The 20,149-nt window shown below is 38.8% G+C and overlaps 2 protein-coding genes across 2 annotated transcripts in view; one reads left to right on the forward strand and one right to left on the reverse strand.

The window, feature by feature from the left end:
- Positions 1-4,450: 4,450 nt before the first annotated feature.
- utp11 (UTP11 small subunit processome component) lies at positions 4,451-7,512 on the reverse strand. The gene is made up of 8 exons (XM_053327086.1): positions 7,340-7,512; positions 7,089-7,150; positions 6,882-6,984; positions 6,617-6,736; positions 5,493-5,586; positions 5,201-5,331; positions 4,891-5,001; positions 4,451-4,722 (listed from the first exon to the last, which is right to left on the reverse strand). The coding sequence occupies exons 1-8, from the start codon at positions 7,397-7,399 to the stop codon at positions 4,639-4,641; spliced, it is 765 nt and encodes a 254-aa protein (XP_053183061.1). The 5' UTR covers positions 7,400-7,512; the 3' UTR covers positions 4,451-4,638.
- A 9,024-nt stretch (positions 7,513-16,536) lies between these two features.
- The window catches only part of fhl3a (four and a half LIM domains 3a), a 29,296-nt gene continuing 25,683 nt past the window's right edge, over positions 16,537-20,149 (forward strand). Inside the window, exon 1 of the mRNA XM_053326643.1 lies at positions 16,537-16,737. The gene's annotated coding sequence lies outside the window, so the exon portion shown is untranslated. The remainder of the gene's footprint in view (positions 16,738-20,149) is intronic.

A 20,149-nucleotide genomic window follows, 5' to 3' on the forward strand; every position in this document is an offset into this window, starting at 1 on the left:
ACGTGTGTCAAATTTTAAAAAGAAAATGAAAAAAGAAAGAATGAAAATTTAACTACAAAATCAACTGAAATTACTTTAATATGAATATGTTAAAGGGTTGGTTCATACAAACAACAAAAATCATTGTTTTGGTTTTATTTGGCCAGATTTGTACACACCTGTCTGAATTGCTAGTCCAGTACATTGTAAATGGACTTTTGATGGTGGATTTTAACCGGCTACATCACTTTCCAGAAACAGTTTCCCCTTTACTTTGGATAATCCACAGAACACTCTGTCAGCATTTTTATAGGATAGAACAGACCATTTCATCTGTAGAAAGTAGTTCCAATAAAAACTGTCCACAATGAGTTCTGTAGAATATCCAGAGAACATTTTGTCTGGAAAAAGAGGTTGCTTTTGATTTTCTTAGTATTATGGGGGCATTGTATGCCTTTATTCAACAGTAGAGACATTAAAGGACATGAGGGGCGAGGGAAATGGGGAACCACATGCAACAAAAGGTTCCCGGCTGGACAGACTTTACAGTACATGATAAGCATCTTAAACCCTTTGGTCACCAGAACACCCGTGCTTTTGAATCTTTTTAAATTTATTTTTCAGAGCTGGCAGCAGTAAAAGTAATTTTAGTCACCTTTACTGGATTGGAATGGATCTTTCCTAACCTGGGCAAAAGAAAAAACCCTGATGGTCTGTATGGCTAAATACTATTTAAGTTTACATTTTGGGGGGGGGGGGGTTAAAAAAGGATTTTTGATTTTCCCAGATAAATTAAACTGATACAAAATTCTATATGTATGCACTATATCTCAAGTTTTATTACAATGTTTTGTAAGGTATTAAATAGACATTGGGATCAATGCAATCCCTTTTCTTACTACAAAATGTGCATTTTTTTAAAGGAGTAGGTTTTTTTCAGGATACGCCTGATAACTAAACTTAGAGGACAAAGATCTATTGTACTGCAACCCTTTTTAACCAGGCTACACTTTCACTCTCAAACAGTTACTATATATCAGGGTCAATGTCATACCCTGCAGCTGTGTGACTACCACAGAGCACTCCGCCTCTAACCCCCCTATTCCAAAAATGACTATTCGTTAGCAACCCTCCAGGGTCATTAACTTTAGAGATGGGGTTGGGGGGTGGGGGGGTGGGGGGTACAGGATGGCCTGTGCGAGTCGTCAAATGAATTATGAGGCTTTTGACAATAGAGGAATGCTTGTCTATATCTTTAAAATCAGAAGGTCGCCCACTGCCCACCCCTGAGCCCTACTGCTGCACCCCGGCGTAAGAGTCCCGTTGCTGGGGGGAATGAAAGGAGAGCTTGAGGAGGAACAGTGGCTTGTCTGTGCTTGGGTTTCACAGTCAGATAGGGGTCCCGGAACTGCGCACACAGTGTTTTGACCCCTTGGCTCTCCTCAACGACCTCCACCCCCTCCGCTTATGGACGCTGGGCCTGAGGGTCCGAATACACGCACGCTCTCTCACTGGTGTGACGCAGTAGCAGAGGGCAGGGATGGTGGGAGGAAGGCATAAGGAAGGAGGGAGGGAGAGTTGGCCAAGGACGTCAATCATGCTTTCACTGGGTATAACGCAATTCTGACAAGAATGGTCAACACTGAAATGCCAATGAAGGACCCAGCCCAGCCTTGTGCTTGTATGGTGTACAGTGAAATTCATACATATAAGTATTGTGTGACTGTGAATAGTGTAATTACGCATGTATCTATGAAGTCTTACTCATATTTGTTGTGAAATCTCATAATGATCAATATTGCTTTGCTCTTTAAAAAACCAATAGAATACTTAAATTGCTAGACTAAGCTTTTATTGCTCCTAACTATGCTTTAAGTTTTAATTGAGAGTAACCAGTCAAAGTGGACATACACCATCACTCTTTCCCCGTTTTGGCCCATTCTGAGCAGTTGGCTCACCTTTGCTCTGATCAGCAGTGTTTGGGCCAAGGCCTCTGGTCGCTCTCCTCCAGCCGCTCCTCCTCTCTCTGCGCCTGGTGACATTTCCGCCTGGCTCTCTCTCTCCCCTATTCCCCACCAGTGGCTCCCAGGAGAGGCTGATGGATGGGCCCTGTTTATGAAGCTGCTGCCACCACAGTGATCAATCAAGCCCGGGTCACTGTGATCTGCTGCTGGGCGCCAGGCCTTCAGTCTACTTCACACCATAGGCTAGAGGAAGTAACCACACGTACACATTGTTGGTACTTACTACACGCACATATTTAACACACCGAGGGTGGTGGAGGAAGACAACACTATAAAGAAGCAGAAATCTTCAAAGGCTTTTTTTGTTGTTGTTGTTACTTCACCTGCTGAAAAATGGCGCTCTAGTAAATTTCAGAAAGCCTAAAAGTCTTGAATCAATCAACTTCATTTATGAAGACAGTGCTTTGTTGAAGGCTGATTATGGGTGTATAGTTGACACACACACACTTTACTTGGGAGACGTCCAGTGGATGGTGTTTAATTAGCTAAACATCATACACCTGTTCAAGCTTAATGGGGGTACAGATTGTTTTCTTGTCTTATAAACCACAGTTTCTCAATCTGTTGTTACTATGAACATGCATTTGACCAAAAATAAATGTAAATTAATTACAATTAATTAAAAAATGAAACAAATATCATTTGAAGTGCACATCTTAAGAGGTCGATATTATAACTTGAGTATGGGATACTAATTAGGTGATACAAAAGTGTCCAGCAGAACAGAGAACAACAAATAGAAAGGGGATCATTTGAGTCTGGTTGCTTCGACTGAAAGACTGTACTTGAATGGAAATCAAGCTGGTAACTAGCTCCAATTGTAAGATAAAGAGCAGTAGTACCTTGAGAAGTACCTGGAGAAGACCAAAACTCTAATTAAGAAGGGAAGGAGAGAACATGATTGTAGCACACTTTGAAGACTCATGTGAAAATATTGTTTCAATTATGAGTAACACATGTGAACTTTATAAATTGATGATTCTCAAATCTAAGAGTCTGCCTCATGTGCCTGGTTTAGTAAGTAGTGAGAAAGCTATTTTCATAGAAGACATTTTGACATGTCAGAGCAGGAAGAGCACAGGTGTAAAAAATAAAATGCATGGTGATTGAAATCCATTAAGCTGTTTTAATTTCAGGCTCCTGGTGTTGAGCATGCTGGATCACCGTCGAAGTTTACTGTGACACTAGAATACAACAGAGCCATTGTTAATGTTAATAGTAACACGTGCTTTTCCTACTGTGACAAGTCAAAATGTCTGATGTGAAAAGGATCTACCGCTATTTGGTGAGGGGTGAGTGTGGGCACTGATTTGGTTAATATATTCTGAGATACCCGATGACCTGGGACAATTTTTAAGCAGCATCACACCAACAATCAACCCCTTAAATGAGAGTAAACTGTGGAAACTCATGTAGCTGTAATAAAAGTGAAATTTGCCTCTCAAGGGAGCCTTGCAACAGAGGTGTCATTGCATAAGCACAGCTGCTGCTAATAAAATTAATAATGAGTAATTTTGATTAAAGTAAGCTAATGAGCAAGCATTGACAATAGCATTATTATCAGTGCTTGCTAACTGACACCTAAATCATACTTAATTTTATTAGCTGCAGCTGTGTATACCCTGCTGTGACATGTGAAAAAGGTTTGTTGGAGGTGTATGCTGCCTCCTAAATCACACAGTGCATTTGGAGGATGCAGCCTACAAAGGTGTGCCCTTGGAAGGTCTGAAGGCTACGCTCAACCTGTGCCCTCACACCACATGACAGCCAAGCCAGTCAAAATTTTTAAATTTATCACCAGTAAGTATGAAATGGCAGAAAATGGCTGCATTATACTATATTAGGAGCAGTGGACTTCATGCTTGGCTTAAATCATTTACTTTGCAGTGGCCATTTTTAATACGTGGCATGATGTAGACTATTGAATCATTAGTCCCCAACATGCCATGTATTTCCCAGAAACTGATGATGCAAATACATGGCAAAACTGGCATAGACATGGGTTATCTCCTTATTTATGAATCGACAAGGACAACATGAATTCAGCTTACTGGCTCATATTGAGTTGTAAGATACTCAGGGCCATCTAAGTTGTGTCCTCCACATTATGAAAGAATAAGCATGCTATTCTCAGCCATTATTTAGCAGAAGTCTTTTGAAACCACTAACTGACTTTTTCCCCCTGATAGTCATAAAGAACACTAATGCCACCTACTGGTATATGAACAAAACTCAATCTTCAACACACTAATGGCTCAACTGACCATGCACATACCACACACACATGCTTGGTTCAGATTAAGCCTGAGCAGTCTTTCACACATCATACTCTTGTTTCTTCTTCCAATTTTTAAGTCTCTTTAATTGTAAAGTCCACAGACTACTATCCCAAAACAAAGCCAACCACAAGTTAACTGTAAATTAAGAAATCAGAACATCAATTTGAATACTTGTCTGTTGTTTATTTGAAAAAGACTAGATAAATATTTACAAAACAGCTGCAACAATATTTGAGGGAAGGAAAATTAGTATCCTGTGTATCTGCCGTGATCAAACAAAGCAGAAGTCCATTATTTCACCAGTATCACATTGTGGTATAGTGGTGATTATTTTCCACAGTCTGATTACTCCCCTCTCAGCGTTTCCTCTTGGCTTCAAACTTGTAGATTGCTGCGGCATTGGGTGTCTCCTTTTTTACCTTGACTTTCTTGGTCTTATCCTGGAGCACAGAGGACATAGAAAATATTAATTTGACAGTTATTACTGAAATATAAATAAACATTGAAGGCTATACAGACAGTCTAGTGGAATTGAAACAAAAAGCCTTATTGTAATTAAGACAGTTTTTTCCCCCATGTCAGCCCATCCCCTCCCCCCTCGTCCTCACCTGTAAGTCCTTGCGGGTCTGGATCTTCTGGCTGATGACAAACATTTTCTTTTCTCTGTCAACTCTCTGGGAAAGAATTTTATACTGGTGCTTCCTTTGCCTGGCCAGCTTCTACAGGTAGAGTGAGAAAATGTCAATGTGATGAATTGCAGAACCTTAAAACTCACTTAAATAGGAATGAATAATCCATTTCTGAGGAACACAATTTGTAACATGGAGTTTTCCCAAACAGACATATATCAGTAAAGATTGCAATGTTCAGGATGATGACTGAAGAGACAGGACTGATCTACATTCATGACATACAGACCTGGATAACGTTAGGCTGTACGGCTCCCTGGATGCTCTTAGTTTCCAGAGTTTTCAAAGTTGGTCTGTTAAACACTCTGTCCACCAGCTCAGGAACTGTGTTGAGGTGATTTGCCAGCTCAAAAGAAGCGACTGAAAGGACATAAAAAAATGTTTATTGAAACCTTTCAACTTCTTAAGTAACTGAATAACTATGGAAGCCCACAAAAATCAATGAGAGTTTCTGTGTAGATCAATTTAACACAATCAGCTAGTAGAATCATTCACTAGGATTTGAAAACATTTTTATTTACCATCCTTCTTGGAATCCACAAAAAATGTGTGTTTGTTCTTTTGTTTGCTATCTGCATCCAGAAGATGGAGTTCTCCTTTCAGCCTCTCAATTTTCTAAAAGCAAATGATAAACAGAGATTACATGAGGCAGAAATAGAAGCACTATTATGTGTGGGGTGGGGGGAATTTACAGGTTAGATAATGACTTATACTTAATTCTCTCCTAAACTGATGTGTCAAATATTACTATAGACTACATACAACAGTTCAAGGAAGATGCCACCTCTGGAGTCTCTTGTGAAATGCCACCACAAACAAACAGGACCCCCAGGTGAAACCAATACTGTGATTTTTTGTTTTCCTCGGTGAAAGGACTTTCACTGTACGTTACCAAGCTTTCTGCACATTGGTGCATCTAAAAGCGGTGTTGCCAAACTCAAATTAAGAACCAACATCTTCTGTTGCTTTTGCAGACTTGGTGTGTTATTAATGACCAGTGATGGTTTGTTATGAATGAACAGCGTTACTTTTTTCAGTAACGAGTAATCAAATGAATTACTGTTTCCCCCGTTACAACACTGTTACCGTTACTGCCAAAAAAATGTGTTACTTCTTTAGACCTCACTGAAGCAGTTTTCGTAACAGTTACTTTTCCTGGTAATTAATTACTTTGACATTGATGTAACTCAGTTACTAACTCAGTTACTTTTTGAGAGAAGTAATGAGTAACTATAATTAATTACTTTTTCAAAGTATCGTGCCCAACACTGTTAATGACTGAGCGTGCCAACAACAAGTTGACTATTATATATTTGGTGAGATGACAACGTGGAAATCAGGTAGTGTGGGCTTCAAAAGGACTTCAGTAGATGTCAAATCTTGTCAGCAGAGGTTTCTAATAATAATAATCATAACAAATTGGGTTCACTCATTTCCATTTGAATAGCCAGTGTGACAATGTGAATGTTCATGTGACAGTAATGTGATAAGCAGATTTGACTACAGATAAAAAGGGGAATCCAATTTTCCTCGAGTGAACTGTTCCAAACTAATCATATTCATTATATTTCATTGATTTTGCAATAACCACAGCATACTTGTTAAGTAGACACAATGCATTATCTATTAGGGATAACACACTTACCTTTCCCTCTGCAACCCTTTTCATCTCCACATATTTGATATCCTGTGTCCTCATCACTTTCTTCTGTTCCTCTGTCACCTCCACCTCCTCCTTTGCTTTTTTTGCTACATGAACTCCATCCTGTCAATGTGACACAGAACAAAAACATTTGCACGATATACTAAAGCCACAGACATCAGATGAACTTGTGCGTGGCAGGACTGACACAGGCAAATGCAATGTCTCTTCTTGTTGCTCTGATGCTACTGCTGCTGCTGATGCTTACCTGCAGCTGAGAGTTGATCATTTTGAAGTAAAACTCATCTGGGTTCTTCTCCAAAGCTTTCTTTCGCAGAGCAGCAAGAGTGTTTTGTTTCTTGTGGTAGTCACTATAAAACAAACGAAATGATCAAGTAAGCTATTACAGAACCGTGATTGATACCAATGTATGATTTTAAATCCACAGACGTTTCTTAAACATGAATCTACTCACTCGGCACGGAGTTTGTAGTCTTTCTTCTTTTCCAACAATCCCAAATGTTTCCTGAAACCAGGCTGTTGGAACAAAATGACAGCGTTACATCTGGTTGTACACATTCAATATGCTTTTAATCACAAGATCGTATCCTCACATTTATTAGGTTTTTAGTGTTTCTGTACTACTGTGGCACTTCAACATATAACAGCAAACCTGGGCAGGCTAGCAAGCTAACAAGCTAGCCATATAAACACTGAAATTCTCACCTGAGATCTTTCATGATGGTTTTTCTGTCGGGATTTCAGCGCTTTCCTGAACGACGACATGTCTGAACGATGTCTCCAAGCGTAATAAAGTCAAAAAATGTTTAAGTCAAAGCAGATATATGTAGGACTTTTCTAACATGAACAGCCACTCAACCACTCCTGCTGATACAGGACTTGTGCTCCTTCCCTGGTAGAAAAGACACGTGGGTTCCTGCCTGTTTCAGCTTTTTCATTTCCCTGCCGCAGATTCGCAACTCAAATATCTGAAAACACCACAGAATATACACATTATGATCCTGATAGACAGATAATTAAAATTAAAAATGTCTTCTAACTAGCAGTTGTCTTGTGAAAAGAAACCGAAGTATAATGACTTATGTTTTCGATCAAATAAATCGCCTTGAATTGCACGCTGCGTGTTGTAGATGTGTGTGAAAAGCACTAGGTGGCACTGTTGCTCAAGTTTTTAAATGTATTATGAGCAATGGCCTGTTGCACATTCCTGCTATGTAAGCCTTTGCCTGTGAATTTATAATATAATTAAAATAAGTAACTACATGTATTCAAGTATTGTACTTAAGTTCAGTTTTAAGGCAGGTGTATTTATACTACTTATTTCATTTTATGTTTTTCTTATACTTATAATCCACTACATTTCAAAGGTAAAATTGTACTTTACCCCACTGCATTTACAGTAGCCTGTGTTACAGCTGTAGTTACTTTGTAGATTAAGATTTTTAAAAAGTCAGTTTAAAAAATAGGAACAAATGTACAAAGTACATAATAAGGATAATTAGACATTTGCAACATTTGCACACAGTGATATACTTTGATTTGTGTTCAGTCTTAAAAACTTCACCTCAACCCTTACTTCCTCAAGTTGATTTGAGGTTTCCTTTTGTCCGTTTCACTCCGCTTGGCTTTAAATCATGAAGACTACAAAAGTTGTTGTAGAGCTTCCTGGCAATGGGGTTTAATCATATTTATCCAACTAGAAGAACAAGTCAATTACACTACATCAGACCCAGGCTTGGCACATGAAAGACCTGAAACAAGTGAGGGTCATCACAGTGCTGCTGGCTTATTATGTTTTGGCTGCACAGTTTGTGCACAAAATGATTTTGATCATTATAATGAGGTTCTCCTTTTGCCAGAGCGACCAGTTAATACTAATTGGTAACAAGTTTATGTTTTTCCAGCATGGACATTTAAAGCATGTTTCCACGTGGGTTCCAGACCCCTTTTTAGATTTATATCCAGACCAATCGACCTAAAAGAGATTGCATGGGTAGTTCATAATAATTCTTATAACCTTCACCAAATACTCAAACAGGAAATAAACTGCAACCATCGCATTAAGAATCAAACATTTTGTGTTTGTAGCCTACAAGTAGAACTAACAAACTATGAAAATAATTATACACATATGAAAGGCTTTCTCTCCATTTTTAGAGAGTAAGCTGTAGAAACTTGGAAGATGAGGGGGTCACCACCCTACTCTGGGGGAAAAGATTCACTTCCTGACTTTCTAATTATTTTAGGGAGAGGAGAGACAAAGACAAATCCACAACGGCACCAGTCCCCTAATCTCACCCAGACTCCTAACTCTGTATGGATGTGAGAAGAAGCCAATAGGACAGAGAGTAATATTCCACTAAACAGCCATTTTTCCCATGGCATCTCACTATCCCCCCACCAACCGCAAGGAATTTGTTTTATATGTGTGAGATTTGCCCGGCATGCAGAATGTTTTGCGGGTGATGAGACCTATGAATGGGATCAGTGTTTCCACATTATGTCACAGGCTTGTTAATCAGTCTGATGGCTAATGACCCTGATTCCTGTGAAGGTTTCAGCCCAAGGCCCGACTGATCCACTCACCCACTAACATGTGTTTAACTGGGCAAACACAGACGGCAGCCAGGATTTACGGGTTAAATGTCTGCATTTTGACTTACAGGGCTCCTTGCTGTTTAATTCATGGGAGTATTTATCATTACAAGTGAAAAGCCTGGTGAGCCATGGCAGGGGTAAATGCTACTTTGGAAATCAGGGGCTTGTAACAAGCTAATGCAATAGCAGTAGGACAAAAGCTTGTGGGTTTGTTCAGGGTCAGCAATGGAGGAATGCCCTTGTGGGGCAGATGCAGAGCCATTTGGTTTTCTAATATGACCCTGTAAAAATAACACTGCTGGCATATTGTAACTGCTACACTTGGGCTGAGCTCAGGGCTTTGGTATGTCTCCCGTTACCATGGTTGGTCCTCATCTGCAGCTAGCCGCCAGACCAGCCCAGTCAAAAAAATGCCTGAGCCAGAAGTTCCTCCTATGTGATTATTTTGATGCATCCCTGAAACAAAAAAGCATAATCAGACAGGTTCAAAAGTCATCTTGTTAAATACATGTTTATTGGCAGAAGTGGAGCATATTTAAGTAGGATGAGTGAATTTTCCACATTTCTTATTGTCAGCAAAAAAATGTGCAGAGCCAAACTGAAAATTAAGTGATCCTACTTACAAGTATTGTGTGTATATCCAAACTCTGATGTATCTTATTCCATTGTGCCATAGACCTTCATTGTTTTCACCACGAAGACTACAGTTACATTAGTTTGTTTAGAAACAGCTCCAAAGACTAATGACAGTGATCACATTTTCAATTTCCAGAGATGGGTTCCATGTAAGGCAGATACCACTTTGTATGCACAGGAATGTATTTCTGTTTACATAGCTTCACTAGCTTGTTGTGCCACATATCACAACCTCTTGACTTTGTGCTTCATTGTACAATGTAAATTACTTTTGTAACCCAACAGCGCATTGGCATCTGTCTGCCTTACAAGGTGCTACTCCCCGGGGACTGAATATTTGATAGCTCTTATTAGTCTTTGGAACTGTTTACTTAAACAAACTAACATGACCAAACTCTTTGGGGCTAGGCAACATGTCACCCTATGCAACAGCACCCGATTTGTGGCAACAGTGTGGCGCATTGATGTGTTTTTAATAGTTTTTGCACAACAACAGAAGAATACAATATATCAGTGGTTTGGCTGTGCAATTTTGATGTACTTTACTCAACTTTTTCTATTTTCTGCTACATACTCCACTACATTTCAGAAGGAAATATTGTGCTTTTTACTCCACTAAATTTATTTGTTACTAAAGCTACTCATTACTTGCTAGATAAAGGAACATATGCAAGCTTATAAATTCATTTCGTGACCCCGCAGACTTTTGATACTTTACATTTTGTTTATAATACTTACGTGCTTATCTGCACTTATATATATATACGCATATAAAATAATATAGAATAGATTATTTTTTCAATCTGGTATTGGTCCTTTTACTTAGTAAAGGACCTGAAAACTTCTTCCACCACTGCTTGTTGGATATCACCAGCCTTAGCTCTAAAACTTTTCCTCTGCTTCTCGATGCCTGATCACCAGCCAGACAATAGGTGGACTCCTGTGTGGGATTCTCACCATAGCCCCTTTACCACAAACTCTAGTAAAACAAAAATTGTCTCCAATTAAGTACCAATATGGTACTTATTTTCCCTACTTGAGTTTTGGAGTGTGCATTGTACCACAATCTTTTTTTATTCTTCAGACAATCACAGCAGTGAAATGGCGAGAGGTGGATGAGTTTCAGATGAGACACTGTGTACTTCAAGTGCTCTGTAAAAAAGCTATTATCAGTAATATCGTCAAAAAGGTTCTTTCAGTTTTGGTAGGTTGTTTTCAGCTTATATTTAAAGCTTAACACAATTCCACATCTGAGAAGATTTGATTACATGAGATTCTATGTATCACTCCACTTTATAAAAAAATTTTTTTTTTCATAATAGCGGCAAGCCACAGATTCAACGCATCATCCTGTATGTGATGAAAACAGACACATGCTGTGCATATTACTTAAGTGGAGCTTCTAACAATTTAACTGTCTCATTAGTCTGCTGCTCAGGGTCATGATGCTCATTAGAGTAAATTTAACTCAGGTGTTCCAAAACCACACATCCAAGAAAGGAGTTTAAAGTTTACAGTGTAACCCTAATTTAAATTTTATTTAGCAGAGCATGACAGTCACCTGAAACTCAGTGCTCACACTCTACATCAAAAGGTATAGTATGATTTGAAGCGTATCCTACGCCTACAGCTGTGAACATCTTCACTGAAGTGGGTTTTTTATTGTCTATTCAACAGAATTAATCTTTTACAAATTCTATTTTGCCACCACTTGCTTTTCATTTTCTGTGCTCTGTGCCGTGTTGGACATTTACATACTCTGAACTGATTACTCAGTTAACCCCTATTAACCTTTTTACTTGTTTTTCAAAACTAAAACAGAGAGACGTTTCATGTAAAATAACTATTAACCTTTTACACGAAGAAAGAAACTGTGAGGGACTCATCAGGCCATTTCTCCCATGATGAATTGACAGGCTTATATCCTCTAATTTGTTGCACGCAATCTTACAGGACTACGCCTCAGAGTGTAAAATTAGAATTTATAATTAGGGGTTTGTGGGGAATAGAGGGGTCAAACCAGTACAGATCACACTCGTTCAGTTGTCACAGGACCATGAAACACTAGAGTCACATGTTGGGGGCAGTTATGTAAAAAGGTCCATGTTAATTGATCTAGTTCATGTGTAACATTTTGTGGTTGCTTTTGCAAATCTAAAAACATAAAAAAAATATCAGACAGGCAGAAAAAATAACATGTTTTAAATTACACAATGGTGTTTGAATGCTTTTAACTCAACCTATGTTGTTTGTGTCGCACCACTGGGGTTGCATGAGAATTTTGTTGGAACAGTAATGTCCAATGACAATAAAGTATTCTGATTCTGATTCAGTGCATCCAACATTAACTCATTTGAAAGATGTAATTCAAAATTGGATTGCAAAAGTTGATGTTGCAAGGGTTCATCTAATGATGATGCAGCATGTTTGAGTGTGTTTTTCCACTGTGTTTTGGAAAAACTGTGTCTGTCTTGACTTTTATGTGATGACACAATGATTTTTGTCTTTTAACACTCCTTAGCACCAATGTCAAACTATTTAGTGATGAACTGGTTTTGATATAAACGTTTTAAAGGTGTAACATTTTTGTTTTAATTTACTGTGTATTTGATAGATGTTTACAGACAGCTGCTGTCAGACCTTTTAGTCATAGTGTTCACTTTTTAAAACTACTTAAAGGGGGCATAAGCTTTTTGTGATTTTCACTTATTTATATGCTATTATGATGTTGGATATCTATGGTTAAGATGGTCATAGTTACAAGATGTAACATACAACGATATTCCCCTTGAAAACCAAAAGCCCAGGCTTCAGCCTGCTCTGAACTCTTCATTTCAATGTTCGTTTTTTCTTGCATATGCCTATAAACGGCTATCCATCCAATAACCTTTGTTACTAAGGTTGTTGCTTGTTCATTTATGTGTTGGATTGGACTTCCACTCTAAAATGTACAGGTGTACTTGAGAAGTTGCGATTTTGAGTTAAGTACAAGAAAAAGTAGTGAAATCCCACTTGTTCCCACTCCAGCTGGCAGAAGTCTGTCAACCAGCAGAAGCCTGGCACTGAGAACAGAGTGGGCTACTCAGGAGGGTTTACGTTTAAGTCACTACAATAAGATATTTCTGAATGAATAAAGAAAATTGTTCAAAACTGCATTATAAGAAATTAGTAATTGTGGCCTTGATAACAGATGTATCTTTGGAGGTTGTGCTAATTATGTTTATATGTTTAAAGGTTTTTTGCCAACTATTGGTTTGAACTAATAGGGTTAGGGTTAGGGATATGATAATTAACCAGGTGGTCAGAGCACAGTGGCACCTCTGCAAACACTCCTCAGGTGGAGGGCCTTAAAGAGACCGGAGCTAAAATGGCCTTTGTCAGACACAGAGGCTGTGTAAAGGCCCTGCATAAATTAAATAATGAGCTTTTTGAACTGTACATTATGCAAAGATATTCCAGTAGAGCCCCAGATTAAAATTACAGACATGTAAATGTACATAATATTCACACCTTAAATATGTTTTCTTCCCAATCAGATTCATCTTAATTTTAACACTTTCTCTCCAGTGTGTGCATATGTGCATGAAGAATGCAAATATTGTGCACATATTGTATGGATGTGTAAGTATTGCAGGGATATGAATGTGGATTTGGGTGGAATGACACAGCAGTTACTGGGAAGATGTTGCCCTTTTGTTGCGTAGCAGAAATTAGCCAGATCTGAAGTATACTATTGATATAATAAAAGTTCCTCCTTGACTTCAGTTACGTAAATAGACTCTCAACACTCTACTGGGATTCAGTAGACAGTTTACAGACATCAGTATCCTCCAACTTAAGTGCTCATCTAATGCTTGCACAGCGTCTTGGTTAGGTTTAGGGAAAGATCATGGTTTGGGTTAAAATTACTACTTTGTTAAGGTTAAGGGATGATTGTCATTATAGCTACAATTATTATCTTGTGATTATGAGTAGATGACAGACGTAGTCATAGGAAAAAAAGAAAAACAAGAAAACAAAGTTGACTCGCAGTTGGGAACGGAAAACCAGCAGCAGTTTCCCATGTTTAGGTCCGATGTTTTGTTGAACCATTCCTCCTCACTATAATGACTTTGACGCTCTACAATAACATCACCTGATTTCCGCCATTACTCTCATCATAATTACAACATTCGCTAGAGGGCTTTGTCACTTGAATGTAAACATAAATTTGGGGCATTTGGTGAAAAGACAGTCAGAACAGTCTTAGGACAACAGTGTCCTACCCATACACCTTTTACAATGTCAGAACTGGGAGGCTTCATCTGACAATTTCTCCGACAACTTTATGAAAACAAAAAAACAATCTTTTTTTTTAGTACAATTTAGTGCACTGGTTTGACAAGACTGATTAACGTTTTCACTGCTATCCAAACTGAGAGTTTTTATTTTGGTTCTCGTCTTTCTATGATGATAGACATTTGACTTTTGAAATGGCAAAACACACTTTTATCTTTGGATAACATGCTGTAAATGAAGTTAATTTTGAGCCTTAAAATAATAGTTTGAGGTAGAGTTAGATGAGTAGAGTACAAGTCTCCATTAAGATGAAGCTACACCTAACAGCTGGTTAGCATAGCCTCACCCAAAGACTGAAACTTATTGGTTCTAAGCAGTTTCTAACTAGTGGAGACATTGTTGTGACATGTTACCATCCACCCGTAAAGACACACTAGTTTTCCCCTTTACTTACAGTCTTTGTTCTAAGTTAGGCTAACTATGTCCTGACTATAACCTTACATCTAAGAGACAAACATAAGAATGGTATCAGTCTTCTCATTAAACTCTGTACCATAAAGTGAAAAAGAATTATCCCAGAATGCTGTGGTATTCCTTTAAGTGTTGCATAACATTATTATTATTATTAATTATAACATAATTAAAATAATTAAACTGATTTTGTACTGTGGATGTTTTTACGCCCCCATGAACAAAATGATTCACTGAATTCTTGTAATTTCCTTGAAATGAACACAAAGCATTTCCTCTGGGTGACTAAAGTATTGGTATCAGTCTACAAAATCTCATATTGGTCATACTCTGGTGTGATTCTGTTTATTTTAGAGATAAGGCTGAAAACACCAACTGTGTAACCAGCATGGTGAGTGGTGAGCTGGGTACTGGCAAGTGTTATCGGTAGAACAATGCAATCCGGGGTGGTGCCTTTCTCAATAATGCTATTTTAATGCTGTAAGCACATAGTGATTATCAGTAAGGACTACAAAGATCATAATGTATGATTCCTTTTATGTATGACAAAATAGCAGCCAGCTGGATCCAAGGTCGCTCCCACTCGTTGAGTCATGAAAAAAATAAAACATCAGAACTGGTGAAAGGACCCACACTAGGGAAGTGAAATTGAACAGCGCAGTTTGTCTTTACCCTGTTTGGTAATGTAGCAAGGGTGTACAGTATGAGCATCAAAAGTTACTTAAGAGCAGATACATACAGACTATGGAAAAATACAAGTGTTGAGAAAGTTTAGAAGCTGATATATTTGATCTTATAATCAGGCTACTTCCTGCCTTTTGAATCAAACTACATTTAATGCCAAAACATAGATTTGTATTGTTTTCCACTGACATAATCTGGTCTGAAATAGCAAAATATAAAAAAGGGCATTAATACTCTATCAGGCACCTGCATCTAAAATGTTACACTGACCCTGACCTTAAATTCAATTCATCTTTCAACCTAATCTGATTCTCATTTTTGTTTTACTTTATCTTGACCCAACCCCATATAAACCCTACACATCTAATTCTACTGTAATGCCACGTTTACGTCTTTGAAATCGCATCACTTGAAGTGTTGTAGACATTTGACATTCAATAGTAACTCACAGTTCAGACTGTCCACGCAAAGAGTGACCAACAACACCCAATTAGTAATTAATTATTGTTGGAGGTTAGTCCTTCTTAGACCAAGATGATATGCCATAATTAACTCACAGGTGAAATATACAGAGATAATTAAGAAAAAAATGACATTTCTCTCTTGTTTTATATTGCTGTCCTCAGTAAATAACAAGCTCTACCATTACAATGAAATGGCTAACATGCAATATTTAGCAAAAGACCCAAATCAGACCAGTATTATTGCAGCTTCTGTGATGTCATGTGATGTTAGAATTTATATTGCTTGACGATCATTTTGCAAAGAATCATGTTTGCATCACTTAAAGGGACAAACATTTTAATTTTTCCACTTTGTTGTTTGCAACTCATTATTTACGGAGTACCAGGTTGGTTGATTGATTGGTTGATTAATGCACTGATTAAAATGATTTAAAAAGAAGCACAAACGGACAGGCACCATAGTGGCCAGCACCCCTTCATTCATAAACCCTATGAAAAGCATACTTTGTCTCTTTAGCACATATAGCCTACTCACCAATAAAACATAATTCTATCAAATACCTTAAAATAAACGGCACCAGAGGACAGAGGCAGAGGGCCCTGCTGGGCTCTCCCATCCTATCCTCCACTGCCTGGACTCCACTCATCTCCGTTGAAGTCGTTGGAGAGGGGGAGGGAGCAATGTTTTGTGGTGGGGCGGGATCTTGTGACTCACCAGCAACTTCCTCAGTAGTAGGACAAAAGTAGCCGGCAAGCTGCATCACTCTTCGCCGCAGAGGTTTGACTACAGTCAGAAGAAACACAAAAGTTTTACAGCTGGCGAGCGACGCTCCTGAGCCGCCGGAGTAGCGACCTGCAAACTGATCCCAGTCCGGGTCTGAGCGACTGTTTGTTGACAGACAGAGAGAGAGGGAGGCGGGTTACCACAGAGAAGTTGCAAAGGTGCCTATAACCTTCAGACATAAACTTCTGGTAGGACTCATCTTTTTTTACTCGTCTTCTCCTTCTTCTTCTTCTTCTTCTTCTTCTCTTTACACCCGTCTGGACTTTATTGTATGTTTTCAGAGTTCACCTTTTCTCCTCCAGTGGGGCATGGCACTCTTGTGACGTCAAATAGTAGGAGATTACTGGAAAAATGTTTAATTTGATAGGAAAGCAAAACGTGTGTAATCCAAATGGCATGTAAAGCTGTATGGCGATTGTGGTTTAGGTTTTCAAATGAAAACGAATGGCATAAAGAATGAATTAATGAAGTTGACATTGAACGTCATGATCAATGGGAGAGTTGGAAAAAGTGGATATTTTAAGCCAAAGTTAGTCCAAGATTAACACTTACATCAATAAGTGTAACGCTTTATTATGACAGGTTATATGATTATGACGATATTTATCACTATTATTCAGTGGAGGTTAAACAGTAATCATGATCTATTGACATTATTTAACATGTTAAAATCATGATATTGAAAGCCTCTGCTGTCTAGTAGAAGATGAAAGCAGGCATGGGCTTGACAATATGACAGGGCTTAATGCTTCACACCTTAGTCAAACACGCTGCCCAGGGTGAAGCCTACAAAGTAAAACCCTGACAAAAGAGGAACCACTTCCTCTGACAAGTTAGGGGGTCTGGACATTTTCTCTCTGCCTGTGTTTTTTCTGCTTTCTTTTTGTATGCCCTTTTTTTACTCTTCTTCTCTTCTTTCAGTTACTGTGATCACAGTCTGACACACAGCTGTGTGTCAGTGGAGGAATACACTGTAGACCTATTGAATCGTGTGACCCACTGAACTGTGTGTAGGAAGGATTAAGGAACAACTGTTGTGTCACAGAAGCTCCCAGAGCGGTGTGTGGATGCCTCAGAGAGCAAAGTCCCTTAGGCTAAACTTGTCTTTTCTTCAGCAGCAGGAAGTGGGCTATGGCAGTGTGAGTCTGGGATGGGTGTGTCTGTGCTTCAGTTTCTGGGTTTGTTTTGGACATCATACATCATCACATAACTGTGCATAGTAATAGTGTCATCCTCGTGATGATTGTTAGCCGTTTCAGTTGTTGCATCATCTGGGTGCAGTGGGAAAGTAAAGTGTTAGTGCATGCCAAAAGTGAACAACTGCACCTTTTTTCTCACGTTTTGTCACTTCCTGGGTTAGAAAATATATTTTTGATATGTTATGAGAAGAGAAAGAAAAGAGAAAGAAGAAAAAAAAAGACACCACCCTTTATACTTGCAATTCAGAAAAATTGCTTTTTGAAGATTTCATTAAGCTTCACAACTCTTTTTTTAAAGTTCATAATGCCAATTTTCTTTGTATGCTGGATTGTGTATCACATACAATTACTTATCTGTGTATTTAATTTAAAGGTAAAAAACAAATATACACATTTTATACAATACAAATTATGTTGGTCAGGGATGACATTAGTAATTTTCAGTTACTTTGGTTAATGGTAAAAATCATATTCATTCAGGTTTGATGAATGTTTTAACTGGAAATGTTTTAAAATCCTACAATAACAGAGTTTTTGGCCACGTGGGAGCAGCGGAAAGATACTGCGAACACTGACATATTTCCACCATATACAGCTGTTAGCAAACAGTTGCTTAGTTGCACACCCATCACATATAAAGCAACATTAGCATTCCCCCAGGGTTGTGTTTCTGGAGCCTGATTAATGTAAGTCCACTAGTTTACACTCCTTATTGGTCCATTTTGGTCTCCATGAGCTGTTAAATGCATTACTATGTTTACCAGCTAGCTGCTAATTTTGTCAATCTGTTGTTTTGCACTGAGCAGGTAGTGTACAATGGGAAACAGTAAAACCAAAAACAATGAGCTAAAATGTGCTAAAAAGAACCTCGGGTGACACCATCGTAGATTTGAAGTACCAGGCGATAGATTCTTAACTCAACACACCACAGTTTTCTCCAGCACCTCCCTTTTTAAGTCTGTTGCAGAAATTACACCTTGTAGGAAATTGGTCTCTGAGGCATCGTGCTGTGCTTTTACCAGTGACAGGTTATTTTTACACAAACTGTTTGTCACAGTAACACACTAAAATAATCTACAAGCAGTCAAAAGCCAGTCATTCTGTCCCATTTAACATCTGGGATGTTTGCCTTGACATAGCCCATGGGCTGTATAATGTATTTGTTTGCTTTATTCCTGATCCTCTCTTCCTCCGTTTCATTGACCATGGTCACATTCTTCAGAGGTCTCAGTGTTTTCCAAAGGTTAGCCCTGCGTGGTGGTTGGATCAGAGCCAGCTCCAAACTGCAACGGAACTGCAACTAAATGACTCGGACTGGTTGTGGCTGGTTTTATGGGTTGCCATCGTTTGAAACCTGGCCAACGATAATGATGGAGAATCATCGGTCAAGTGGTTGCAGGTGGTTAGGGAGCAGAATTTAGATTTGTGTCAAAGCAGCTCGCCTCTGACTTTCTGCAGCAGTTGTTTTGGAGGACACTGGACACAGTTTGTTTCCATTACTTTCTGTCATATTATGTCTAAGACTACAGTCATACAGCTGGTTTTCACACTGAGCTCCAAACCGCTGCTCACATCTGATGATATTTACACCAGACTATAATTCATCCTCTGCTTGTCTCAAACTAATTTATTTAAGTTGTCAAATCTTAACCAATGTGGTGTCTCCATAATCACTATTCCTTGTTCTCCTCCTTTTTTTCATTTTTGTGTGTTGTTGTCCTCTGGGTGTCCTTGTCTTAATTTTGACAATCTGGACATTCCAGTACAGCAATTAGGGTGCATACCTTTTTTCCCCAACTTCTTATTCATGTGGTTCCAACCAGAATTTAAAAATTGCAACCCGGTCCAGCTTTTAGCTGTTCAGACTGATTAGAAAACATCACATCTGTGTTACATGTGAGAGCAAAACACACATGTAATGGAATTTGGAAGCCTTTGAGCTTTGGTGTTAAGATAACTTGTTTGGCACATAACTCTCATGCACTTTGGTGAACTTTATCTGTAAAAGAAGTCTGGAAAATCATATGGGCTCAGTCATGTACTTTGCTCATAAGTAAGCTATTCTAAATATACATTAATGTCTCTATTTTAGTTTGTTCTATCAGCCCCCTTTTCAATAGGCTGTGCGGGCACGTGGCTGGCAGCAGGAGTGTCTGCATTCCCTAAAAGGGGGGAAGTGACCTCAGGTTTCCTGCGTGGGGATGGCCAGGTGCTGTGGTGTTATTGTGAGGGGCGCAAGACTTCCTCCATGGATGCTTTGTTGGTAAACGTCAGAAACTTGATCCTTTGAGCCAGGGCCCCTGTGGGAGGTAATATCCCCCCCCTTGCAAGCCAGTATCTAGCCCCACTCTCTTTCCAACTATTTTCCCACTCTCTGTACACTCTCCGCCACAGTGTTCAC

This window comes from Scomber japonicus, chromosome 10, assembly GCF_027409825.1.
Source record: "Scomber japonicus isolate fScoJap1 chromosome 10, fScoJap1.pri, whole genome shotgun sequence".
Lineage (NCBI taxonomy): Eukaryota > Metazoa > Chordata > Actinopteri > Scombriformes > Scombridae > Scomber > Scomber japonicus.

What these genes read in the sequence shown, in the direction of transcription:
- utp11 (XM_053327086.1), bottom strand. Translation starts at nt 7,399, where the DNA reads ATGTCGTCGTTCAGGAAAGCGCTGAAATCCCGACAGAAAAACCATCAT. An exon ending in ACCATCATGAAAGATCTCAG is followed by an intron (nt 7,151 to 7,339) that starts GTGAGAATTTCA and finishes TTGTTCCAACAG; the next exon opens with CCTGGTTTCAGGAAACATTT. An exon ending in TGTGGATTCCAAGAAGGATG is followed by an intron (nt 5,332 to 5,492) that starts GTAAATAAAAAT and finishes ATGTCCTTTCAG; the next exon opens with TCGCTTCTTTTGAGCTGGCA.